The following is a 25747-nucleotide window of genomic DNA, read 5'->3' as shown; positions in this document are numbered from 1 at the left end:
GTAAACTACTGTAAATTTTATTGCAGATGCCATTCCAAAAACCTTTGAAAAAGGTACAATTCTTGTCAGTAGTTATATGAGTTTTATGTTTAGTTTTATCGGACAAAATGTTATTATCATTCATTTTCATTGTAAATTGGATTTGGATAATAAAAGTAAGTTCAATATGTACTTGTTTTATTTCGCGTTATTACAGGCGTATGATCTCGTATGATGAACTCTAAGAAACTGATCCGTATGGTAGAAGATACTACGCGAATTTGTAACAGAAATAAATGGAATTAGTTATTTAGAATAAAATTATGAAATTGCTTGCAGGTTCTGCTTAATTTTAGAAAATTATTACCTATTGGGTATAAGTAAAACTACAAAAGTTACCCACGCCAGCAACACATAAAAATCAAACAATTTGCTCAATTCATCAATCATACGCACTTAACTTCGGAGGACCTTGAGAGGCCAATATAGTCAATTTAAAATGCAAAACGTGTTTCTCTATCGCGACATAGTGGAAGAAAACTCGCGACCTAGCCTGCCTGGTCTGGCGTGTTCATGTGGTCGACCGATAATAGTGATAAGGGGGTAAGCTGGGTTTAACATCAAGAGATAAAATCGATGACCGGGCACAAGTCTCGTCTTAACTTTAACGCGGTAGGGTCGTGTGTGTAGTGTGTAATTTTTTATGTTTAATTTATTAATTGAACAGAACAATGAAAGCTGTAGAAACAAGGAATAGACATTTTGTAAGTACACTTAACTAAATAGTACCTCTTACTTTAGGATTTAAGTTTTATTTATTTATGACCTACTTTCAGATGACATAAACAGGGAGATTAATTTGTGATAATATTTAATTATGATGAATAAGTTGTGAATCTTTCATTCATACAATGAAATAGTTGCTGTTTTGACTAAAAAATAGCCATTTAGAAAGAAGTCACAAACATTTTCATATTTTATTTTACTACAATGACTGCCCACAAATAAAGTGGTTTTCCAATTATTATTATACAATTTTATAAAAAAAATGGTAGGATCCTTTTCTGAAAACTGGCTACATATAAAAATGGCCACCTACCTGTCCATGACATTGCGTTGACCTCTAAAGTCTTTAGTGGGAATTGCTGTCATTCTACACACCTATCGCTACTGCCGTGCTTGTGAACTATTATTTAACTTTTAAATTAAGTTATATTTGAACTAAAATGTCTGGTGTGAGTATACATTATTTCATTTAAATTGGTTTAAGTGCTTTTAAATAATAATTTGGCAAATTAATGTAATTTGACAAAACAATGTTTTAAAAACTAGATTAGGCTTTTAGACTGACGTCAAACTGCTAAATTGAAATGAACGATGACCACAATTGCATTACAATTAACACTTGACACACACGAATTATTGGTCATTGTGCATTTTTATTCTGACTTCTATTGTTCTATTAAAGATACTAGGTAGTGTTAAGGCCGGTTGTAAAGTATAGCAGCAACTTGTTGATTGTTTTATCATTATGAAAAGTTATTTTTACAAAATATAATTATGTTATTTAACTCTATGATTTAGAGTATTGGCTTTGACTTGTTCGTATATGAATGATGATCTTAATGTTTGTGATATATTATCATAACCTAACCTACAAATAATCAAGGAAAATGTAATGTAAATAAAAGTAAATAGGTAAATAAAATATTCACAAGCAAAATGACTTTTAAAGAGACATTTTTTTAATGATATTTTGATTACTATCTCTCATATTTTAAAATAATAAAGCTGCATGGTTTCAATCTATGAGTAGAAAAAAGTGGAAAAAGAATAAATAGGTGAGGAATTAAAGTACAATAACTGCCACTATAAGCAGCTGTAATAGGTGTGATAAATTACCTACTATAAAATGTGTGAAATGTTCAAATTCTGAATAATCAAACAAATTCTGGTTAGATTTTCTTTTTATAATGTTATGACAATTGATGAATATAGGTCATATTATAATACCTTCTATTTTATTAAATATGTTAATGCAAATAAATGTATAAATATTTCATATAGCTTTACCTGCATGGCCGGTATTTTCGATTAATTTATCCTGGGAGAAAGAAACCTTGCAAAAAAGCCCAATTTATTTGTAAAAAAATTCAATGCGCACTTATTGCATTGTACGGAACCAGCGCGCAAGTAGCTCTGTAAACTATGTTTCACTTTGTTTAATTGTCACATTGGTGTTATTTTTCTTAGTAGGTACTTAGGCATAATTTTAACAAAACTTATGAAGTTGTAAAAGACAAGATGGAATTAAAATTAGCTTTAGCTTTACAATATACATATTTTTTTAAATAATATTAATTTGTTTTTCACAAATTAATAAAGTCCCACTAACTTAAAACAGATTCCCAATTTAATAGCAGAAGAGCTCTTTGAAATCCTACTCACAGAAAAAATAAAAATTAATGCTTAATGCAGCAGCCGCTAGAAGAACAGCTGTTTGCAAACAGCCCTTTGTTGGCAAATAAATAATTTTTACTTTTACAAGGTAATATATATGACAAAATGTTTCTTACCCCTGCCGAATTACTACATTTTTTCCGGAAATTGAAATTCCGGAAGGAAGTGCAATTTATAGTTCGTTACTTCATTCAGTTGACTTTCTTTTAACGTCCGGTGAACGATGACCTTATGAACTGTCAAAAAATCCGCGAAAGTGGGATCAATGACCGTTATCATCAATCAAAACAATTCAATTCAATCAATACAGAAAATTTTTACTAGATAGTAGTGCACCGCTTACTGATGCTAAAACTATTACCATTCAGACCTATTGGCAAGTTTTCAAAAGTTTAAATTTAGAAGCCATCGAACTAGCAGTGTTCCTGTGAAATGGGCATACGGGTTGCAATTTATGCATGTGTAACTGCACATATCGAGTATTTGTGGTTTGGTGAAGTTGATATCGGTGGATAAATCCGCGTGGAATTTGGTTTCTGTGGAGACACTTACCCCGTCGCAACGCTGCGTTGCGCGCGCCGCTCGCTACTCCCCGTCCCCGTCTACTACGCAAGTGCCGACGCTGTGGGGTACAGTTTTCCACGGCTAAAGGGCAGTTCAAGATCACAATCGCCGCCTGTTTTACCTACCGCGGAGTTCCGTAAAAGATTGTTACACCATATCGCAGCGAACATGGTTTGGTCGACAGTTTACGATGGGAAGACCGAGGTAAATAATTTAGCTGTCTGAAATTAGATCTTACGTGAACTATTTTGTTGGTGCGACGCCTTGAAAACTTTACGCCGGTTTTTGTCGTAGGCTTAACGATTGCGACGTAACATTTGATGATAAGTTCTCCAAATTTTCGGTCTATTGATTTGTTAGTTACTTCAATGTTTTTATTAAGGTAGCTAGGAACATAGCAGCTGTGATAGGCACTTTCCTACTATCTTATCAGAACAAAATGTATTCAATACGGAAGTAATGCACTGTAGGTAATGATTAAAGTACTGTTATTTGCATAAACTTACCTCGTCTTTCTAATGCTATGTAGATTATCTATTTCACTAAAACATAGAATAATTAATTATTTATATTTTGCTTATATTTTTTATTTTTTTTATTTTTATGCGTAACTATTTTTTTGTTTATTACTACATAATCTGTACACCATGCAAATACTAAAGTTCTAAATGTACCTACTACCTTCTGAAATGTAAAACCTTTACGTTCAGTCACATGATAAAATGCTTCAGTATGCTCATTTGACGATACCTAAAATTCTTGTAAATAGAAACTGATGTATGCAGATGCGTTCAAATGGAAACACATTTAATTTATTTATTTGTTTCTAAATGCTCATCGTCACGGTTGTGGAGCTGTGTATAACTATAATTTTTTTTTTTAGAGCTCATTCTGTGTTTTAAAGTTTTATATGTATTAGTCTTTACCTATAGATTTGTTAATAAGACGTCTGCTAGGTACATAATTTTATACAACCACCAAATAAGTTTTTTAAATTTTATTTTGACATATCCTCAGCTACTGAGATAATTACACTGACATTATGTTTAAAATACCTATGTATAGCCTGACCAGGAACATAAAAACCCTCGCCATGTTGCGGAAAACTAATGGTACTAATTTCTTTTAATGGCAACAGTAACTGAAAACTTCATTGACATGTCACCTTGCATGTCAGTCTATTGCTGTCAAAGTGTAAACAAACTTTATTTTAAATGTGCGCAATTGGTTTTATGAATTAAATTGCTAAAATATTTTTATAGTCGTGAAAGAAAAGTGGTTCACAATGTGTTAAAGTATTTGTCGAAGAGAAATACTAAGGGTTCGGACAATATTTTCATTGAATAATGTTTCCGACAAAGGTTGTCAAATTGACTGACATGTTTATCGTATAGTACAGTCCACTATGAAAATTAGCTGTGGTTTGTTTCAACTACCTATTTTTAAAAATTTGTCACTTTCTAAGTTTTGAATTTTATGGGATTGGGAAAGAAGTACCGAGTTTGAAGCGGTCATGAGCAGACATTGCAGTTGAATATTCAAGTTCTGAATTTGATTATTGATGAATAATAAAATAAATCTACTAGCTTGATTGATGGTTTCATTTAATTTATTTAAATCAGGTTACCTATAGTAATATTTTTTCGTTAATTTATGAAAATATCAAATTAGCCCGTAATCCTGAATCCTGATTCATAAAGTTAGCCTATTAATTTAACACAGGTACGACTGTACTCAGTGTTGCACTATCAAATGCAATTGACGCGCCTCTATGCCAGGGTTTTTATGTTCCTGGTCAGGCTATAATAGATATTGTAGGTTTTAGAAAGTACAACGCCTATTTATTTTTCCTTTATCACAAAAATCAATAGCAAAATTCAAATATGAACTATTGTATCGTAAAATGGTCTAACTGCACCTCAATGCCAAGTCGATTAGCCGTGTTGCTTACTCCGTTGCACTTGTGGTCATCAATCAGTGCGTCACTGGCTTACTATCTAATAGGAAACATAAATACTATTTCCTTGGTGGGTGTATGGATATTTTCATAGAATTAATATTATTGTAATTTCATAGATTTGTAATTACCTGGTCCCAATATTTAAATCATCTAGCCTTCAGTTTTCCTGGCGCCAGCAGGCTCCAGAGATTCATAGCTCTTCTAAATAAACCTAACCATCTGCCATGAATTGACTGAAAGAGAATGCCATTATGGTATTAGTTAAGTTCCTTTTGTATTCTGCACATAAGCAATAAAGTAAATAATTTGTAACTGAAACGAAAGAACGTACCTAATAAATAAGTGGCCGGTTCGTTTAATAAAGATTTCCTTATTGCGCTCACCAGTTGGCGCCACTGTCTTAGGCCGGCTCCACACGTGTTGGCCCTCAGATCATAGGATTCTATGATCTGAGTGTTGGCCCCAACGCCTCTTCTCTAAAGAATTTATCTAGAAAATAATTTGTCCCAAGGTTGGTGCCAATATTTTGTATATCCAGTCCTTACGAGTGACGTTGGGACCAACATAGCTTTTGTCAATAAACAGACAGGATCTCTCTCGCCAGTGGCGTTAACTAGTGAGCTGACAGACTTCATAGCAGTAGCGGCGTAAGGGGGGGGCGGTGGGGGCGGTCCGCCCCGGGTGCCAAGCATCAGGGGGTGACAAAGTCGCGCAGATTAGTACTCACTGACGCATCTGCATGGCAAGGACGGTCGTGATGTCATGACAGGGGGGGTGCCGCCCCGGGTGCCAACCTATGCTACGCCGCCACTGCTTCATAGGGTTCAACATTTGAACCTTATTCAATTAGCATAAGCGCTCCTGCACACGACGCCGCCGCCGCGCCGTCCCCGCGCCTTTGCACTGTTTATACGCGCCGCGTGAAGCCCGCTGCCGCGCCGCCGCCGCTTTGACAACGTGGTGGCGGCGCGGCGGCGGGCTTTACGCGGCGCGTATAACAAACAGTACTTATAGGGGCGCGGCGGCGGCGCGGTGGCGGCGTCGTGTGCAGGAGCGCTCAGGTTGAAAAATTAGCATATCTAATGAAGACTGGTCTTCTAGGCCGGCTCCGCTGATAAGCCCGCCATGCAGGCCGCGGCGGCCAACGCGGGCACGCACCTGCAACACATCAACGCCCTGGACATCGACTCCAAGGCTTCCTACGTGAGACTGTCCGGCATCATCTGTACTATCGGTAAGGTTCTTACACTTACCTACCACAAACAAAGTTAAAAGCGCGTTAAAAACTGGTTTAAATTACTTTTCCATGCTAAATGTTAATTTAAAGTAAAAGAGAAAGACACGCACGGGTCTTAACGCGACATTTATGACTATAGGTTCAGCCAAACCAACGCGATCAGCCGGTGTGCAGCGATGGCGATCAGACTGAAAAGCATTAATCGCCATAGCTGCACGCCGGCTGATCGCGTTAGTTTGGCTGAACCTTTAGTTATATTATGTACTCTCGGCTTGACGTTTCGACTGCTATGCTGCAGCCGTGGTCATAAGCAGACCATCTGTTTCTTTCTAATTTAGTTGAAATGGAACGCGAAAGTTTAAAATTTGAAATTAAAGTAGTATTCAACGCGCGTTTAACTATTTGCGGTAAGGCTTTGTTTTTATAATCTTGTGTCAACTACCCTACGCGATGGGATCGAACCATCAGTTCTCGAATCGGCAGTTCGTTACCGATTCGGGCACTGTCTCTTCAAATCATACTCTATTTCTATTTTCTACTCTAATCAAATAAGATTTTACAAACCGGTCGAGCTAACTGCGCACTTCACTGGAATGCAACTCCCTCGCACTCATCCGCACATCTCCCAGCGTTGTCCCGTTCGTACCAGAGCGTCGACGAGACGTTAACTCGACCGGGTTGTATGTAGGTAGCTTTAAAATAAGTTAGATTGATTTCGCGAACTAGGGCATAATATAGTACGCAGAACTGACGGCCGATGGGGCAGCAAGGTTCTGGAGTGGACGCCACGTACGGGAAAGCGCAGCGTAGGACGTCCACCCACAAAATGGACCAACTTTAAAAAGGGTAGCGGGAAGGCGCTGGATGCAGGCCGCCGCCAACCGACCATTGTGGAAATCATTGGGGGAGGCCTATGTTCAGCAGTGGACGTCCTAAGTTGAAATGATGATGATGATAACTTCGCGAACTTCTAATGTCGCACAGACGTCAACTGCGTTGTTTAATGTCCTGTTTGCAGCCCACATTAGGCGCTTACCTACTAGCCTGGGCTATAAACTCCTATACGGAAACTTACTTGAGCGTAGGAATTAAATATCGCATCAAATTGTTATCGCGAATGTAAGTAGGTATCAATAAGTCAACCATGAAATAACCTCTGCCACTAGGCAATGTGACATTCATTAAAAGAGTCGATAAAATCCCATACCTACTTTATTGCATCGTATTTAATCGTATCTATTTTGTTAGTTAAAAACAAATCAATCAAACTTACTTATCTAATTATACTAGGCTGCAAATTTCTTATCCTACATCTACGACTACATACCTACTACGAACCTAGGATGCCACCAGCCCCCTTCCATCATCGGGGAACCAGACGCAGGTTAGCGTACCATCCCTATATGTATTGTTGACGTTCCACCAGCTCGCACTAAGCGTTTCGATGACTCTTTTATAATGCGAACAGCTAGGGACTGGAATTCGTTGCCTGCTGCTGTCTTTCCCGAAGACTATAATCCGGGCCTTTTCAAGGCGAGAGTGAATAGGCACTTACAGGGCAGATATGTACCATTGTGATCAAATACCTGCCTTGTTATGCATAAAAAAAAGAATACGATCTCAACTCGAAATCGAATGTTACATTGTGTATAGGTAGGCAGCCAAGACAAAACTTAATTTCGTGATCGCTTCGCTACTACCTTTACCTTCGCTCGCTGAATCGAGTCTCTCACAGTGACGATACGATTGTCACTCTGTCTAGGGGACAAATTCCGAGTATTCACGACTATGACAATGCACTAAACCAGTATTTCATATTAGCATCCTGAATATTTAGCCCACAATAGGTTTGACCTACCTATGACCGCAGTTGAACTTTCTGACGAATGCATGATCGATATAATCACTAACGCTAAAGGCACGTCGGTTTCACATTATAATGAAATACCAAAACTATTTGACCACTGCGCAACACAAACCTTAAATAATTTAAAAATTGTTTGTTTAAAAATTTTCTGTATGGTTTCCTGTTGTTTCATGCAAATTTTAAAATTCTTTCGCCATTTCGTGAAAAGGAAAATTTAAGGTTCTGGAAAATTGCGTAAGTGTCGTGCCAAAGTTTTTATTGCTCTTCGGTTAGGTTATTAAACCTTTTATACATATTCATAACTTCTACTTTATGTAGGTATCTATTAAGCTTACACAGATTCCATAATTTTAGTATCACAACAAGATTTGTTAAAAGCGCTATTGATAGATTCATAATCATCCATCCATTCCATTCCATCTCACTAAGCCGTTTAGCATACGCTCCGAATATCTCAGACGTGTAGAAAGAGAAATGAAGTTTGTCTAAACACAAGCATAGCCAAATGGACTTCGTTGTAATTATAAAAACATTTATTGTTTTCCCACAATTTATATTTAAAGTTACAAAATAAAAGGGGCCAGTAAGGTCCAGCTCAAACTGGCTTGAGTGCAAGTCTTGGTTAATTATGGAGGTCTTGTTACGGAAAATCCGATCGTTTATTCACCTACTATCCTCACAGGACCGGCTTCCCGCGATGTGGCCATGCTGGAGAAAATGATGGAGACAGGCATGAACGTGGCTCGCATGAACTTCTCCCATGGTTCTCATGAGTACCATGCGGAAACCATCGCCAACTGCCGCCAGGCTGAGAAGAACTACAGCGCCAAACTCGGCATGCCCTTCTCGTTGGCCATCGCTTTGGATACCAAGGGACCCGAAATCAGAACTGGACTTTTGGAAGGCGTGAGTATCCATTGATATCTAGATAATATCTTATCTATTAGTTACTTAGTCTTTATATTATTGAACTATCTTAAGAAAAATATGTTTTGTTCAGTTGTTTGTTTTCCTAAATAAATAAAAAAAATATCTTAAACTTTTCTGCCTTTGCTGGAAGGTTTCGCAGTATCACAGCTGTAATTTTTTTTCCGCCGCAATATTCGTAAATTTTTCGATCAATATTAGTCTATATGAGTAGCCCCTAATGGTCGTAGAACAAACTATTTTTGGGATAATATATGTACCTACAAGTGCTCTGAAAAAGTCCTTCAGAATACATATATTTTTCAATAGCATCTGTCTGAACCGAAAGACGTGGATTCTTGGTGCTCAAAAGCAACATCTCGTTATGTAGATTTAACATTAAAAAAGATCTTTAACTACCTATTCAATAAGGATCAATTTCCAGGAATTAATTTGAACTGAATTCCTCAGGGCGGCTCAGCTGAAGTGGAATTAAAGAAAGGCGAGACCATCAAACTCACCACAGATCCCTCCATGCAAGAGAAGGGCAACGCCTCAGTAATATACGTTGACTACAAGAACATCACCAACGTCGTGAAGCCAGGCAACAGGATCTTCATCGATGATGGCTTAATTTCCATCATCTGCCAGTCTGCCAGCGCTGATATGCTTACCTGCACTATTGAGAATGGAGGTAAGTTGAGGGTAACAATCTTTACAGCGATCTGGACCAAGGTGAACCAAAGTAACTGACATAGCTAAATTGCCAAACTGGGCGGGGTGGGACTTAGACCTGATGGCCGTTGGAGCAGAAACGTTCTAAAGCCCGGTCTGTGAGCACTTAGAATTTTGTCCAATGACCCAAAGCTTATCCTTATCTTGCTGTCGTAATTATATTGCTGTCGCGACTGTGCGACGGGCGCCCGCAGTGAGTGTGCGAGCGCGACAACAACATAATTACGCGCGAGCGATAAGGATGGGTAGCTTGGGGTCATTGGACAAAATTCTACGTGCTCACAGGCCAGACTATTAGAATGAAGAATGTTCACTAATTTTGTTTTTTAGCTTTCTGTATTCTCTGTTAAAAATAAAAAATACACGTGAAAGAATTATTTCGATACGTCAATTAGTTTCCAAGATATTGAATTTTAAAAGTGCGGGCGGCGGCCGGCCCGCCATTTTATGCGCGTGACGTCATATTACAACGACTGGCTCATATTTGTATGGGTGGAATCTTGCAAACTGAATTAAGACCCACTTCCAGGCAACCGATTAAGCTGAAATTTCGCAAACACATGTGATTTGGATGACCATGCAATATTATGATGACATGGAGCTGATCTGATGATGGAGCTGGAAGGTGGCCATAGGAACTCTATAATAAAACGACTTAAATGCATCGAGTTTGGGCTCGTTCGTTTTGTATTGATGAGTATTTTAATTCTATATAGTAATCGGGGTCTAATGATGGAGCTGGAAGGTAATTCGCAATAAAACGACACAATCGCATCAAGTTTGGGTTTGGTTCAATTTTAATTTCTGTGATGGATCTGGGTGTTAATATGTATAATAAGTTTGTATTTACAAAAAAAAAATTATTTAAGTATGTTTATATCCGTTTTCTAGTGAGCGGACGCGCGGGACTCAATATTTAAGCGAACTTTGAATGCCTATAAAATCATAACTACTGGGTATTTTTGAATGAAATAAAAACTAATGTATTTGTAAATGTAAAAGCTTAACTGTAACATAGGTTTCAAGTGATTTTGCATACCTAGTAACATTCTCAATTTACCACGGACCAGAAAATGAAGTGTAGGCAGGAAGCCTCCCTCCCACTCATTACAGGTCGCGGGAGACACTTGAATGCGGTCAGCGCAGAACAAGTATTTGTGGAAACCCTAGGGGAGGATATCCTTTGTCCAATAGTAAACGTTTTTTAGCTGAAACGATGTTTATGTCTGTTTTATTAGAAAATAGTTTATGGAGATGATGTATCAAATCAACTCATTTGTAAAACATAGGTAAATGTGGAATTCAGGTATGTAGAAGGCATTATTAACCATGGGAGTTCTATAAGTCTATACTTAAAGCAAATATTTCTTTCCAAAGGTATGCTGGGCTCAAGGAAGGGCGTGAACCTCCCTGGTCTGCCTGTGGACCTGCCAGCCGTCTCTGAAAAGGACAAGTCAGATTTACTCTTTGGTGTTGAACAGGGCGTGAGTATTTATTATCCTTTCTTGGTGTAATTTATTATTTACTACAGCCATCATAACTGAACAAGTTTCCGAGGTAGTGGAGCGAACTATTCATCATACGGATATACTAAAACAAAAGTGCCTGTGACAGAAAAGTGTGTGAAGAGGTGACTCCTATTCTACTGCTTATGAAAGGCGATCCGTCATTTGGACGCGAAGAGACATGTCCTATTCCCAGTAACTTACCTCAATAATTCCCAACATCCCAAATAAATCAGATCAGTTTTAGGCAAATAATAAAAAAAATGATATTTAGTCGCCAAACCCCTACATTTATCATTTGATAACGCATGATTCAATGTGTACAAGTACCATGTTGTTTTCTTTATCGTCTTATAGGCTTATCCTGCAAATCTCTTAAGCTAGGCGAAAATCACACCGTAAACATGAAGATATACCTACATTACTATGTCAGCCAGATGCACATTATTGTGGTGTGATGTTCACTGCCATGCGTCACGGAAACTCGTGCATTTGTTATCGCGATTATTATATAACAATCTTTATCTCGCAAATAATAAAGTGACAATTTGATCACCAAAATAATAATCAACTTTATCGCTGTGGGTTCGGTAGTGGAGTTGAACTCAGTGGGCTTCATTCGGTACTGAGATGATAAATATTTTGTTCCGACATTCACGTTAAATAGCAGCAATGCCCGCTGTTTTGTTGTTCCTATTCAATAATGGTATAGAAAGAGGTCAATCAAGTTCGTGATTTTTTTTAATGTTGGAAAAAATATTTCTGTTCAACGATGATCATCAAGATTGATGAAGAGTCGTCCTCCACTTATAATGAGGAAGTTCCTCAACCGTTACCATCCCTCTCTTTCATCTCGTATCACCCTCTCTTTCGTTTCCTCATCAGCATTCTCTTTGCTGCAAATACCTCAAAAATTAAGGCCAAACCACCAAGTCGGAGCGGAGAAATACTAATAACCGCCTCTGTGATCTAATGGTAAGACCACCTGCTTCAGACGCAGAGGTCCCGGGTTCGATTCCCAGTGGGGGCAGATTTTTCTATTTGGTTTGGTTGGTATTGGGGCTTGTTCTAAGTCCGCCTGGCTAGCTACCACCATCTTACCTAAGTCTGTCGCCATAACAACAATGTTAACAGCATTGTTGTGTTCCGACAGTTAGAGGTAAGATAGCCAGTTCCTCCGTGGTTGAGGATTCCGGGTGAAGCTCGCTTCCACCTTCGGCCTGATCATCACTTACCATCATGTGAGATACAGGCCAAGAGCTTCCTCGTTATGAATAAAAAAAGAAATGTTTTGATTTCATTCAATATTAATGAAATCTGATTGGTTAATCAGAACGTTTCTCCGCCCCGCTTCACCTTTGTTGAATCCGGACCTAATTTGTGAAAGTGGTGCTACTGAATGTATCTGTATCACAAATGGCAATTGACACAGGCATGACGTTACTTCTGGGTGCGACCAGACGGTAAAGTTGGCGAATTCAATGACCTTGTGGGTCGTCCAAATATAATTGTTGCGTAACAGCGGTAAACAATAACGGTTTGACAACTGAATCATACGCGCTGAGTTGTTCACTAATTTATGAACAGACGTCACAACATGTTAAGCATACTGTGGCGTCTTAGGCCACGTTCAGATGATGGGAACTCAAAGCGCGTTTTGGTAACGCACGTTTACAACATGTATTTTATTCTCAGAGTACACATGAAGCGATATGCTATACGCGTAGAGCGCTCCATCATCTGAACCAGGCCTTATATGGTTGTAATAAGGGTGATATTGCAACAAAAATGTGAAGTCTGAGATGCTGTTCGGTTGACTGTACACACATAACATCGTGGCTTGACCATTCATATTGAAGACTTCGTATGAAGCTTCCGTTATCAACAAGACAGTTTGGGCTTCTAGCCAACCAGGTTTAGTTAGGAATTACCAGACACCTACGTCATCAAAAATGCATAACGTCACGTTGTTTGTGCGACTGATGTTGTCAAGTACTGTATTGGCGTGCAAGATTATTGAACAAAGTGATGTCTAGTGCTACACTGGAAGTACACATAATTATCCAGGTGCACATGAAAATGCATCTGTATTGTATTTTGATGAGAGGATCATCTTACTCGATAGTGGCGTCAACCTGATACCATTGCGATAGTTCTATTATATTACTATTCTATCTGGCTTCAATGGTGCGTATTTGATGCACACTGGCTTTTTTCTGCCGCTTCAGCGCTCATCAGTTGGCACTACTGTCTATATTTTTTATTTTATCTTACCACTAAGAAGTGACAAGGAACTTACTCGCCAGGTGGTACAAAGCACAAATACTCATCGATAGGCCGTAGTAACTAGCCCTTGTACCGCTGGTCGTGGTGAAATCCCTTATTATTTATTTTAATTAAGTTTATGGGGGTCGATTGGGCAAATGCAAAAGTCCCCAAATAAATAAAGATTTTGAAAAATAAAACCCTATTGCACTGTTGTAAATGATCATTAAATCAACAAAATACTGACCAGCATACGTTTACAGGTGGACATGATCTTTGCTTCGTTCATCCGCAACGGCGCGGCGCTGCAAGAAATCCGCGGCATCCTTGGCGACAAGGGAAAGAACATCAAGATCATCTCCAAGATCGAGAACCACCAGGGCATGGTCAACCTGGACGAGATTATTGCGGTAAGTGTGACGTTTACACGACTTTATTCATGTCAGTAGTTGGACGGATCCTTAAGGCTTGGGCAGACCAAACGCGGGGCAGTAGCAGCGCAGTTTGAATGCGGGCCCGCGCAAGTTGTAATACAAGAAACTCTTTGAAGTGTGTCACACCAAATTTGAACGCGGGCCGGCGCTGTTGTATTACTAAGGCGGCCGTATTAGCATGACACACCGGAGGCAGGGCGTTAGCAGCGCGTTGAAAGCGGTTTTCGAATATTGAAATTTTTGACAACCGCCCGCGTTGCAATGTGGGTTTTCGCGAATGAAAGATCCGCTAGATGGCGGGACGTGGATGTGGGGTCTGACTGCTGCGTGATTGGTGGATTTTGACATATCTGTCAATGTCATGTCAAAAATAACCAATCATGCAGCATTTGGACCTCGCGTCTACGTATTGCCATCTGGCGGATTTTTCATTCGCGAAAACCCTCATTGCTTTGAAACTGCGCTGCTTTCAGTGTGCCTCAGCCGCGCTGCAACTGACCCGTACTACTTCTGACCTGCGTTTGGTCTGTGGAAACCTTTAAAGGACAAAGTTGTAAGGTCAAGGTATTTCGAACTCGTGATATCCTATATCAATCACAATGTTGGTCTACTCAACCTTCATTGGTTGGGTCTCATTGAAGGCTTAACTGTTAGATCCTGGCAGAGTGGTGGGAAATAACTTCTTTTGTACAATATGTATTTAGTCTCGGATTCTAAATTAGCCTAACTAATTAAAAAACCTATAGCAAAATGTTGAATTTAGATTTCTGACAACTGAAGATTTTATCAAAATAAAAATACTTCTCTTGCTTGCCAAAATAGTGCGCCATTTTCTGGATATGTCAAGTCAAAAGTCGCGTGCAATTTTCTAATCTTTGAACGGATGAGGCCAATCTTCATTTGCTACCGTTTCCTGCCTTCATAGCACAAACAGTCCGGATTGCCAAATAGTTCTAGTTACATCTATTTTAATCTGATAACAATGATTCTATTGACCCACGAAACATAGATTAATTTTTCTTATTGCGCAATTATTAAGATAGTTTTTCCTTCGATCAGAAGCTCGTCTCTAGCTGCTTTGTAAACCCCTATTGTGGCTGAATTTAATCATTATATTTTGAACACTATACCAAGGCATTAAGGTTAAAAGCTAATAAATAAAAACTCTTTTGAATTCCTTATAACATGTTTTTTTTTATAAAATCGTATTTGATCTTTCTTCATAACCAAATAATGTTAGCTAAACCAACGGTTAATGAATACTTAGTTATTAAATTAAATAAAATTAGTCGTATCTTAATATACTAAGAAACCTAAAGTAATTGTAAAGTTAATTTGTAGGAAATAAAAGGCTTTTTTATTTTTATTTTTATTTATTTGATCTAAGAATGTTTTATTCACAGGAATCTGACGGTATTATGGTCGCCCGAGGTGACCTGGGTATCGAGATCCCGCCAGAAAAGGTGTTCTTGGCCCAGAAGACCATGATCTCCCGCTGCAATAGCGTAAGTATAAACAATATATTACGATAGATACACTATATTCATATAAATTTGCATAGTTATCTGGACGCATAACCTTAAAAACTACGAATTTCGGTTTTTAATGCCGTCCAATCTAGTGCAGAATTGTGAAACCTATTCGAGTAGTGCCAGATATAGCATTCAGCTATTGTACCCTCACTACACTTCATATTATTAAACATTTCATGCTCTTTATCCACTTATTTGCATCGGGAACCCGTCTTCTAAGCACTTACATATTTATGACTTGGGCAAACGATGTAATTAACATAGTTTGAGGGTATTGTACTGTATAGATAATAGAAATTTTAGCGTTTTAATTTATAATTAACATATCAATTTCTTATTTATTCTAATCATGACTGTACTATTTTTTTTTTGGAAAAATATTTTTTTCATGTGTTACACAAGATATTAGCTTAATAAAATCCTTGAATTCATCCCAAAAGCTAGGAAAAAGAGCAAAAAATAAGTAAAAAATAATTTTATATTTTCACCTACACAAACAATTGAAATTAAAGTTATTCACGGCATAGTAACAAGCAAGGGTGCATTAAAAATAGAATTGATAATCTGCTAAACAGTCTATTAATAAATGAAAACCCTGGTCGAATTGACCATTCAAACACTTATTTATTAAAAAAATATGTCCCCAGGTCGGCAAACCAGTAATCTGTGCCACTCAAATGCTCGAGTCTATGGTTAAGAAGCCCCGCCCCACTCGCGCCGAAACCTCTGACGTAGCCAACGCCATCTTGGACGGAGCCGACTGCGTCATGCTCTCCGGAGAAACGGCCAAGGGAGACTATCCATTGGAATGTGTGCTGACCATGGCCAATATCTGCAAGGAGGCCGAGGCTGCTATCTGGCATAAGCAGCTGTTTGTTGACCTTGTTAATGAGGTAAGTAAATCAACCGTATTTTGTGGTTATCTGTACGAAAAACCAGCGCAATCCGTCGTTCCGTTCAGGAGGTATTCAAGGACAAACATTTAGAGAGATCTAGCTGCCTTAGACGTAGCGAATGCCATCTTGGACGGAGCTGATTGCGTCATGCTCTCCGGAGAAACGGCCAAGGGAGACTACCCGTTGGAATGTGTGCTGACCATGGCCAATATCTGCAAGGAGGCCGAGGCTGCTATCTGGCATAAGCAGCTGTTCGTCGACCTTGTTAATGAGGTAAGTAAATTAACCGTATTTTTTAGTTATCTGTACGAAAAAACCAGCTCAATCTGCGCTTCCGTTCAGGAGGTATTCAAGGACAAACATTTAGAGAAATTTAGCCGTCTCAGACATAGCGAATGCCATCTTGGACGGAGCTGATTGCGTCATGCTCTCCGGAGAGACGCCCAAGGGAGACTATCCATTGGAATGTGTGCTGACCATGGCCAATATCTGCAAAGAGGCCGAGGCTGCTATCTGGCATAAGCAGCTGTTCGTAGACCTTGTTAATGAGGTAAGTGCAGGTGTTTGTTCTTGCTAGGTGGCACCACTGGCGAGTGAAAGGAAATATCATTTTTTAAGTCGACAGTGGCGACAAGATGGTGCCCCTGTTTTAACTTCTAGCAAATGATCTATCGTATCCTTAACGTGTATGTGAGTTTATAGGCGTACCTAATAAATATGATACGAACAATTTTACTTTAGGGTCAAATATTAGGTTTAATAATAGGTTTACTTAAATATCTTCAAGGTCAGAGTGCACCATCCTAGACTACATCTCACTTAACATCAGTGTGATTGCTGTCAAATACCTGCCTTGTAAACAACTGCATATAGATGACCCACGCTGAACTGTCCCACCAAACTCAATGACAGGGGGGCGCTACCATCGTTCAACTATATGGCTTCCAACATGGCAAAAATCGGAACCAGCGATCCGGTATTGACGGTGGCGCCCTGCTGTCAATGTCATGGATAGGACAGTTCAGTATTTTGGAACTTATACATAGGCCATTCAGTGTTAGTTTTACGAGTATTCATATTTATTTGTTTGAGAAATAGACATTCCATTTTGTCCGTGTCCAATACGCATCTGTTATCAGTGACCATCACCAAAATCTTCCAATTCCAGGTGAAGCCGCCCATCAAGCAGGACCACTCAGTTGCCATCGCGGCAGTCTCAGCATCCAACATTTGCTTGGCATCCGCCATCGTCGTCATCACGACCTCGGGCCGCTCCGCCCATCTGCTGTCCAAGTACCGCCCGCGCTGCCCCATCATCGCCGTCACGCGCCACGACCAGACCGCGCGCCAAGCGCATCTGTACCGCGGGGTACTGCCTATTGTCTACCAGGGTGAGGGTGAAAACTGTTCTATGTTACTTCTCAGGCTTTTAGGGACATCTGTACGAAGAACCAGCTCGATCCGTTTCTCCGTTCAGGAGATATACCATGCCCCATCATCGCCGTCACGCGTCACGACCAGACCGCGCGCCAGGCGCATCTGTACCGCGGCGTGCTGCCTATTGTATACCAGGGTGAGAGTGGAAACTAGTCTCATGTCTTTCCCTAGGCTTCTAGCTATATCGATGCCAAAAATTTGCACGATCCAGCGTTTCGTTCAGGAGATAATCAAGGACAAACAAACATTATCTCCATCTTTCTTCGTTATTCACCACCTCGGGCCGCTCCGCCCATCTGCTCTCGAAGTACCGCCCACGCTGCCCCATCATCGCCGTCACGCGCCACGACCAGACCGCGCGCCAGGCGCATCTGTACCGTGGCGTGCTGCCTATTGTATACCAGGGTACGATAATCATGTCACTTCATAGGTTTTAAGCTACATCCTTGCCAAAAATCAACTCAATCCGGCGTTTCGTTCAGGAGATATTCAAAAACAAAGAAACACACAAAAGTCATCGACGTCACGCGCCAAGACCAGACCGCGCGCCAGGCGCATCTGTACCGTGGCGTGCTGCCTATCGTGTACCAGGGTGAGACATTTGCCTGTGTTATTCCCAAGGCTTCTAGGGTCATCTGTACGAAGAACCAGCTCGATTCGTTTCTCCGTTCAGGAGATATACCATGCTCCATCATCGTCGTCACGCGCCACGACCAGACCGCGCGTCAAGCGCATCTGTACCGCGGGGTACTGCCTATTGTCTACCAGGGTGAGGGTGAAAACTGTTCTATGTTACTTCTCGGGCTTTTAGGGTCATCTGTTCGAAGAATCAGCCCGACCCGTCGCTCCGTTAAGGAGATATTCAAGAACAAAGAAACATTATCTTCATCTTTCTTCGTCATCACCACCGCGCGCCAGGCGCATTTGTACTATGGCGTGCTGTATATTGTGTACCAGGGTACGATAATCATGTCACTTCATAGGTTTTAAGCTACATCCTTGCCAAAAATCAACTCAATCCGGCGGTTCGTTCAGGAGATATTCAAAAACAAAGAAACACACAAAAGTCATCGACGTCACGCGCCAAGACCAGACCGCGCGCCAGGCGCATCTGTACCGTGGCGTGCTGCCTATCGTGTACCAGGGTGAGACATTTGCCTGTGTTATTCCCAAGGCTTCTAGGGTCATCTGTACGAAGAACCAGCTCGATCCGTTTCTCCGTTCAGGAGATATACCATGCTCCATCATCGCCGTCACGCGACACGACCAGACCGCGCGCCAGGCGCATCTGTACCGTGGCGTGCTGCCTATTGTCTACCAAGGTGAGAGTGGAAACTAGTCTTACGTCTTTCCCCAGGCTTCTAGCTATATTGATGCCAAAAATGGGTACGATCCAGCGTTTTGTTCAGGAGATATTCAAAAACAAACACACAAAAGTCATCGACGTCACCCGCCACGTCCACTTATATCGCGGCGTGCTACTTATCGTGTACCAAGGTGAGACTGGATACTTGCTTGTGTTATTCCCAAGGCTTCTAGGGTCATCTGTACGAAGAACCAGCTCGGTCCGTCGCTCCCTTCAGGAGATATTCAAGGACAAACAAACATTATTTTCATATTACTTCGTTGTTCATTCTATCATCGTCATCACGACCTCGGGCCGCTCCGCCCATCTGCTGTCCAAGTACCGCCCACGCTGCCCCATCATCGCCGTCACGCGCCACGACCAGACCGCGCGTCAAGCGCATCTGTACCGTGGCGTGCTGCCTATTGTCTACCAGGGTAAGGTTCTATGTTACTTCTTAGGCTTTTAAGGTCATCTGTTCGAAGAATCAGCCCGACCCGTCGCTCCGTTCAGGAGATATTCAAGAACAAAGAAACATTATGTTCATCTTTCTTCGTCATCACCACCGCGCACCAGGCGCATTTGTACTATGGCGTGCTGTATATTGTGTACCAGGTTAAGATAAGCATGTCATTTCCTGGGTTTTAAGCTACATCCTTGCCAAAAATCAACTCAATCCGGCGTTTCGTTCAGGAGATATTCAAAAACAAAGAAACACACAAAAGTCATCGACGTCACGCGCCAAGACCAGACCGCGCGACAGGCGCATCTGTACCGCTTCGTGCTGCCTATTGTCTATCAAGGTGAGAGTGGAAACTAGTCTCATGTCTCTCCCCAGACTTCTAGCTATATCGATGCCAAAAATGGGCATGATCCAGCGTTTTGTTCAGGAGATATTCAAAAACAAACACACAAAAGTCATCGACGTCACCCGCCACGTGCACTTATATCGCGGCGAGGCAGAACGCCGCACATCATGTACCAAAGTGAGACTGGATACTTGCTTGTGTTATTCCCAAGGCTTTTAAGGACATCTGTACGAAGAACCAGCTCGATCCGTCGCTCCCTTCAGGAGATATTCAAGGACAAACAAACATTATTTTCATATTACTTCGTTGTTCATTCTATCGTCGTCATCACGACCTCGGGCCGCTCCGCCCATCTGCTGTCCAAGTACCGCCCACGCTGCCCCATCATCGCCGTCACGCGCCACGACCAGACCGCGCGCCAGGCGCATCTGTACCGTGGCGTGCTGCCTATTGTATACCAGGGTGAGGGTGAAAACTGTTCAATGTTACTTCTCGGGCTTTTAGGGTCATCTGTTCGAAGAATCAGCCCGACCCGTCGCTCCGTTCAGGAGATATTCAAGAACAAAGAAACATTATCTTCATCTTTCTTCGTCATCACCACCGCGCGCCAGCCGCATTTGTACTATGGCGTGCTGTATATTGTGTACCAGGGTAAGATAATCATGTCATTTTCTAGCTTATAAGGAACATCCTTGCCAAAAATCAACTCAATCCGGCGTTTCGTTCAGGAGATATTCAAAAACAAACACACAAAAGTCATCGATGTCTCCCGCCATGTGCACTTATATCGCGGCGTGCTACTTATCGTGTACCAAGTTGAGACTGGATACTTGCTTGTGTTATTCCCAAGGCTTCTAGGGTCATCTGTACGAAGAACCAGCTTGATCTGTCGCTCCCTTCGGGAGATATTCCAGGACAAACAAACATTATCTTCATCTTTCGTCGTCATCACGACCTCGGGCCGCTCCGCCCATCTGCTCTCGAAGTACCGCCCACGCTGCCCCATCATCGCCGTCACGCGCCACGACCAGACCGCGCGCCAGGCGCATCTGTACCGCGGCGTGCTGCCTATTGTCTACCAAGGTGAGAGTGGAAACTAGTCTTATGTCTTTCCCCAGACTTCTAGCTATATCGATGCCAAAAATGGGCACGATCCAGCGCTTCGTTCAGGAGATATTCAAAAACAAACACACAAAAGTCATCGACGTCACCAGCCACGTCCACCTATATCGCGGCGTGCTGCCTATCATGTACCAAAGTGAGATTGGATACTTGCTTGTGTTATTCCCAAGGCTTCTAGGGACATCTGTACGAAGAACCAGCTTGATCTGTCGCTCCCTTCAGGAGATATTCCAGGACAAACAAACATTATCTTCATCTTTCGTCGTCATCACGACCTCGGGCCGCTCCGCCCATCTGCTCTCGAAGTACCGCCCACGCTGCCCCATCATCGCCGTCACGCGCCACGACCAGACCGCGCGCCAGGCGCATCTGTACCGTGGCGTGCTGCCTATTGTGTACCAGGGTAAGATAATTATGTCACTTCACTTTTGGCAAGGATGTACCTTAAAACCTATTTTAAGGTACATCCTTGCCAAAAATCAACTCAATCCAGCGATTGGTTCAGGAGATATTCAAAAACAAACACACTTAAGTCATCGCCGCCACGCGCCACGACCAGACCGCGCGCCAGACGCATCTGTACCGCGGCGTGCTGCCTATTGTCTACCAGGGTAAGATAATCATGTCACTTCATACGTTTTAAGGTACATCCTTGCCAAAAATCAACTCAATCCGGCGTTTCGTTCAGGATTTATTCAAAAACAAAGAAACGCACAAAAGTCATCGCCGTCACGCGCCAAGACCAGACCGCGCGCCAGGCGCATCTGTACCGCGGCGTGCTGCCTATTGTGTACCAGGGTGAGACATTTGCCTGTGTTATTCCCAAGGCTTCTAGGGTCATCTGTACGAAGAACCAGTTCGATCCGTTTCTCCGTTCAGGAGATATACCATGCTCCATCATCGCCGTCACGCGTCACGACCAGACCGCGCGCCAGGCGCATCTGTACCGTGGCGTGCTGCCTATTGTCTACCAAGGTGAGAGAGGAAACTAGTCTCATGTCTCTCCCCAGACTTCTAGCTATATCGATGCCAAAAATGGGCATGATCCAGCGTTTTGTTCAGGAGATATACAAAGACAAACAAACGCCCACCGAACCCTAAGCTGCAAATGTTGCAAACCTCTTACTGCCTATTGTGTACCAGGATGAAAAAAAACTGTCTCATGTCATTCCCTTTCCCATTCATCCCTAGTAATTTAGGGTAATCTGTAAAAAAAACTAGCTTTTTCCGACAGTCTTCAGTTCAGTTGTTAATCAGAGTCATGTTTGTTACTTCACGATATTTCTGCAATATAATGAACACATCGGGCGGATTTAATTTTGTTTTTTTTATCCACAACGAGGAAGCTCTTGGCCTGTATCTCACCTGATGGTAAGTGATGATCAGGCCGAAGGTGGAAGCGAGCTTTACCCGGAATCCTCAACCACGGAGGAACTAGATATCTTACCTCTAACTGCCGGAACACAACAATTCTGTTAACATTGTTGTTATGGCGACAGACTTAGGTAAAATGGTGGTCTAGCTACCACCATTTTACCTAAGTCTGTCGCGGTCCCAGGCCCAGGCGGACTTAGAACAAGCCCTACCACCAACTCGGGACCTCTGCATCTGAAGCAGGTGGTCTTACCACTAGACCACAGAGGCGGTTATGTATGCTTAGATCTTGAAAACTACGAAGCAGATTTTGATGCGGTTTTTTTAATAGATAGAATGATTCACGAGGAAGTTTTATATGTATACTTAGCACCCGTGCAAAGTCCCGGCGGGTTAGTTTTAAACAGTTTCTAATCAACCAATATTTGTCCCACAGAGTCTGCGGCGGGCGACTGGCTGAAGGACGTGGACAACCGCGTACAGTACGGGCTAAAGTTCGGTCGCGCGCGCGGGTTCATCAACACCGGCGACTCCGTCGTCGTCGTCACCGGCTGGCGGCAGGGCTCCGGCTTCACCAACACTATGCGTGTCATGTCAGTACCCCTGCCTTCACGAATTCAAACTAGTTCCGTCTCCTTTTTGCGAGTGTTCCACTGATGATGTCAGTCATGAGCAGTCTGCCCATCATATCTTGTGGGAGTGTGATCTTTGGAAACATGAACGTGATATAATGCTTAATTCAATACAACATACATCTGTTTCCGCAATTTATTACACCGATCTTGTCGCGACAAGGAAAAATTTCCGTGCTTTTAAGCGATTTTGTGAAAAATATTATTGGCAGGTAGTTGCTAATTGCTCATAAGATAGGCCCCCTTAATTTAATTTATTGTCCGTGGTGCATAATCTTTTTCTTAAAGGTTTTAAACCTTTGTTTGTCACCTGTCATCCGCTTTGCAATGGAGGGAAGTCGAACCTTAATTTCGAACTCCTNGCCCCCTTAATTTAATTTATTGTCCGTGGTGCATAATCTTTTTCTTAAAGGTTTTAAACCTTTGTTTGTCATCTGTCATCCGCTTTGCAATGGAGGGAAGTCGAACCTTAATTTCGAACTCCTCCTATGTTCTTCTGATTAATTTCGTTGCGGGTCCAATGACAGTTTAACTTTCCCCCGGGACAAACTTGACCTTCATTGGTTGGGTTTTTGTGGCGGTCAAGCTGTAGATCCTGGCTACACAGGAGTTGCAGTGGTGGGAACGAGAGGTGGGAATAGTCCCGTTACCCCTGCCTTGCTTTTAGTTCGTTCGTTCGTTTCAGCCAAATGACGTCCACGGCTGGACAAAGGCCTCCCCCAAGGTTTTCCACAATGAACGGTCCTGCGCTGCCCGCATCCAGGCTCTTCCCGCGACCTGTACCAGATCGTCGGTCCACCTAGTAGGAGGCCTGCCCACGCTACGTCTTCCAGCCCCTTGCTTTTAGTGATTTCGCGAAAAATATTATTGGCAGGTCCCATGATAGGTCCCTTAAGTCGACCCTTAACTTCGAACTCCTGTGTTCTTCCTCCTTCTCTCTCCAATTTCATAGCAGATCCAATACAGTTTAACTTCCCCCGGGACAAACTTGACCTTCACTGGTTGGGGGTCAAGCTGTGGATCCTGGCTACACAGGAGTTGCAACGATGGAAATAGTTCCATACACTTTACTTGCTTCTAGCTGTAAGGTCGTGGGAAGCACCTGGATACGGGCTACGTAGGACCGGTCGTTGTCGAAATCCTAGAGGGAGAGGCCTTCGAAATATAAAATATAGTAGCTCGCTCTTACTAAATATTCTGCAAACGAAACAGAAAGCAAATGTCAGTGCGACTACGCAAGACGTCAGCGCAGACAGCGTATACATTGATGCTAATCTTTGCTTGTGTTTATGGCCTCAACTCTCTTTGCACGACCAATACAAGTACTTTGCGATACTTATCCATATTTATTTATTGCATCTTGTTATATGATTAGAAATAACTCTCCTTCTGGCGAAGTTTAGTAATTAAATTACTTAAAAATGTTTTTATTACTAAAATTGTACCTAATTTTGAATTTTTCTTTTTTCAGCCACGTGGAGTAAACCAGCGCTTCACAAGCAAGCTATTAACGAAATTAAACATATTTTTATTGAGTATTAGCGCAAGGGCAAGTGATATCCAACGAGATCTAGTAATGTTACCCGTGATGTATGTATAAAGATAAAACGTATATGTAAATGTTTCTTGAAACCTGAGGTTTAGTGCTAGGCGTATTTATTTATATGGATTATTTTATGATACCAAGAGTATTGTAATGTTGCATGTTTGCGTAATGAGAATAAATTTTAAAAACAAGACGCATTTTCTTTTATTGTTCAACTACAACGAACCGTCCCATCCAGTGACATTGACAGGGGGCGCCACCGTCAATACCGGATCGCTGGTTCCGATTTTTGCCATGTTGGAAACTTTATAGTTGAACAATGGTGGCGCCTCTCTGTAAATGAGTTTGGTGGGACAGTTCAGTGTAGTTCATCAATACGTATCGCTACGCTACAGAAAGCTTATACAATTTTTGGCTTATTCCACTACAACGACAATCCCCGTCAACGGGGATTAGTGAACTTTTTGTTCACTATTCACCGTTATATTAGGATTTTGTTTTTAACATTAATGAGAGTTTTCGCGTATGAAAGATCCGCTAGATGGCGGGACGTGTCTGTATCTGTCAATGTCATATCAAAAATAACCAATCATGCAGCATTTGGACCTCGCGTCTACGTATTGCCATCTGGCGGATTTCTCATACGCGAAAACCCTAACAAAAAGTTCACTAATCCCCGTTCACGGGGATTGTCAATGGGGAATAGTGGAATAAGCCCAATTTTTCACGCATGTTTGCACAAATATACCAATGACATGATTTTGTGTGCATTTTCATAAACATCTTGTAACCGGAATGGAACGTTATTTTGGTACGGAAAATAATTTCAAAGCCGTGCACTAGATGTCGCTCACCGTCTGAACAACTTTTATGCAAACGTCATAGATAGCGCTAGTTGTTTGAAAATAGACAACGAAACTATCGGGTAGACAAATATTTTTTAATGTTTCTTATTGTAACAGCCTTTATTAAGGAAAGCCAAAACACTTCAAGTAACCCCAGTGCAGAGTATAATATAATGGTGATGATGAAAGTCGAAGAAGTAAGAGGACCCATTTTTAACCCATGACCCCGACGCGTCGGGCGGTAAGTAGGTTAGGTGCCTACCTAAGTGCAGGCTGCCACCCACCACGTTTTTGGAA

General features: G+C 41.6%; 1 protein-coding gene and 1 long non-coding RNA gene across 4 annotated transcripts; one reads left to right on the top strand and one right to left on the bottom strand.

Moving 5' to 3' along the window:
- The first annotated feature begins 510 nt into the window (after window positions 1–510).
- On the top strand, window positions 511–24798 carry LOC114352241 (pyruvate kinase). 3 transcript variants are annotated; one of them, XM_028303760.1, is made up of 11 exons: window positions 511–743; window positions 6065–6197; window positions 8750–8973; window positions 9445–9667; window positions 11086–11192; window positions 13742–13888; window positions 15316–15417; window positions 16092–16337; window positions 17509–17731; window positions 22864–23020; window positions 24531–24798. In XM_028303760.1, exons 1-11 carry the CDS (start codon window positions 711–713, stop codon window positions 24541–24543), a joined length of 1608 nt encoding a protein of 535 aa, XP_028159561.1. In that variant the 5' UTR covers window positions 511–710; the 3' UTR covers window positions 24544–24798. The 3 variants fall into 3 exon arrangements, with proteins under 3 accessions (XP_028159561.1, XP_028159562.1, XP_028159560.1); XM_028303761.1 differs by lacking the exon at window positions 511–743 and adding an exon at window positions 1090–1214; XM_028303759.1 differs by lacking the exon at window positions 511–743 and adding an exon at window positions 2871–3207.
- Window positions 17507–19554, bottom strand: LOC114352242 (uncharacterized). Its single transcript, XR_003655845.1, has 2 exons — window positions 19432–19554; window positions 17507–17603 (listed from the first exon to the last, which is right to left on the bottom strand). It is a non-coding gene; the product is annotated as an uncharacterized LOC114352242 (long non-coding RNA).
- Window positions 24799–25747: the final 949 nt, after the last annotated feature.

The sequence above is a fragment of the Ostrinia furnacalis genome, unplaced genomic scaffold (assembly GCF_004193835.3).
Source record: "Ostrinia furnacalis isolate ACB-3 unplaced genomic scaffold, ASM419383v2 OfSCF1286, whole genome shotgun sequence".
Classification (NCBI taxonomy): Eukaryota; Metazoa; Arthropoda; class Insecta; order Lepidoptera; family Crambidae; genus Ostrinia; species Ostrinia furnacalis.
The sequence above is the reverse complement of the archived record's forward strand: the minus strand, read 5'-3'. Positions and strand labels throughout refer to the sequence as shown.

Bases quoted from the DNA above. Each gene is read 5' to 3' on its own strand.
- LOC114352241 (XM_028303759.1), top strand. From the start codon at position 3,172: ATGGTTTGGTCGACAGTTTACGATGGGAAGACCGAG. The intron at 6,198-8,749 runs GTAAGGTTCTTA...CTATCCTCACAG, and splicing joins CGGCATCATCTGTACTATCG to GACCGGCTTCCCGCGATGTG. The intron at 11,193-13,741 runs GTGAGTATTTAT...ATACGTTTACAG, and splicing joins TCTTTGGTGTTGAACAGGGC to GTGGACATGATCTTTGCTTC.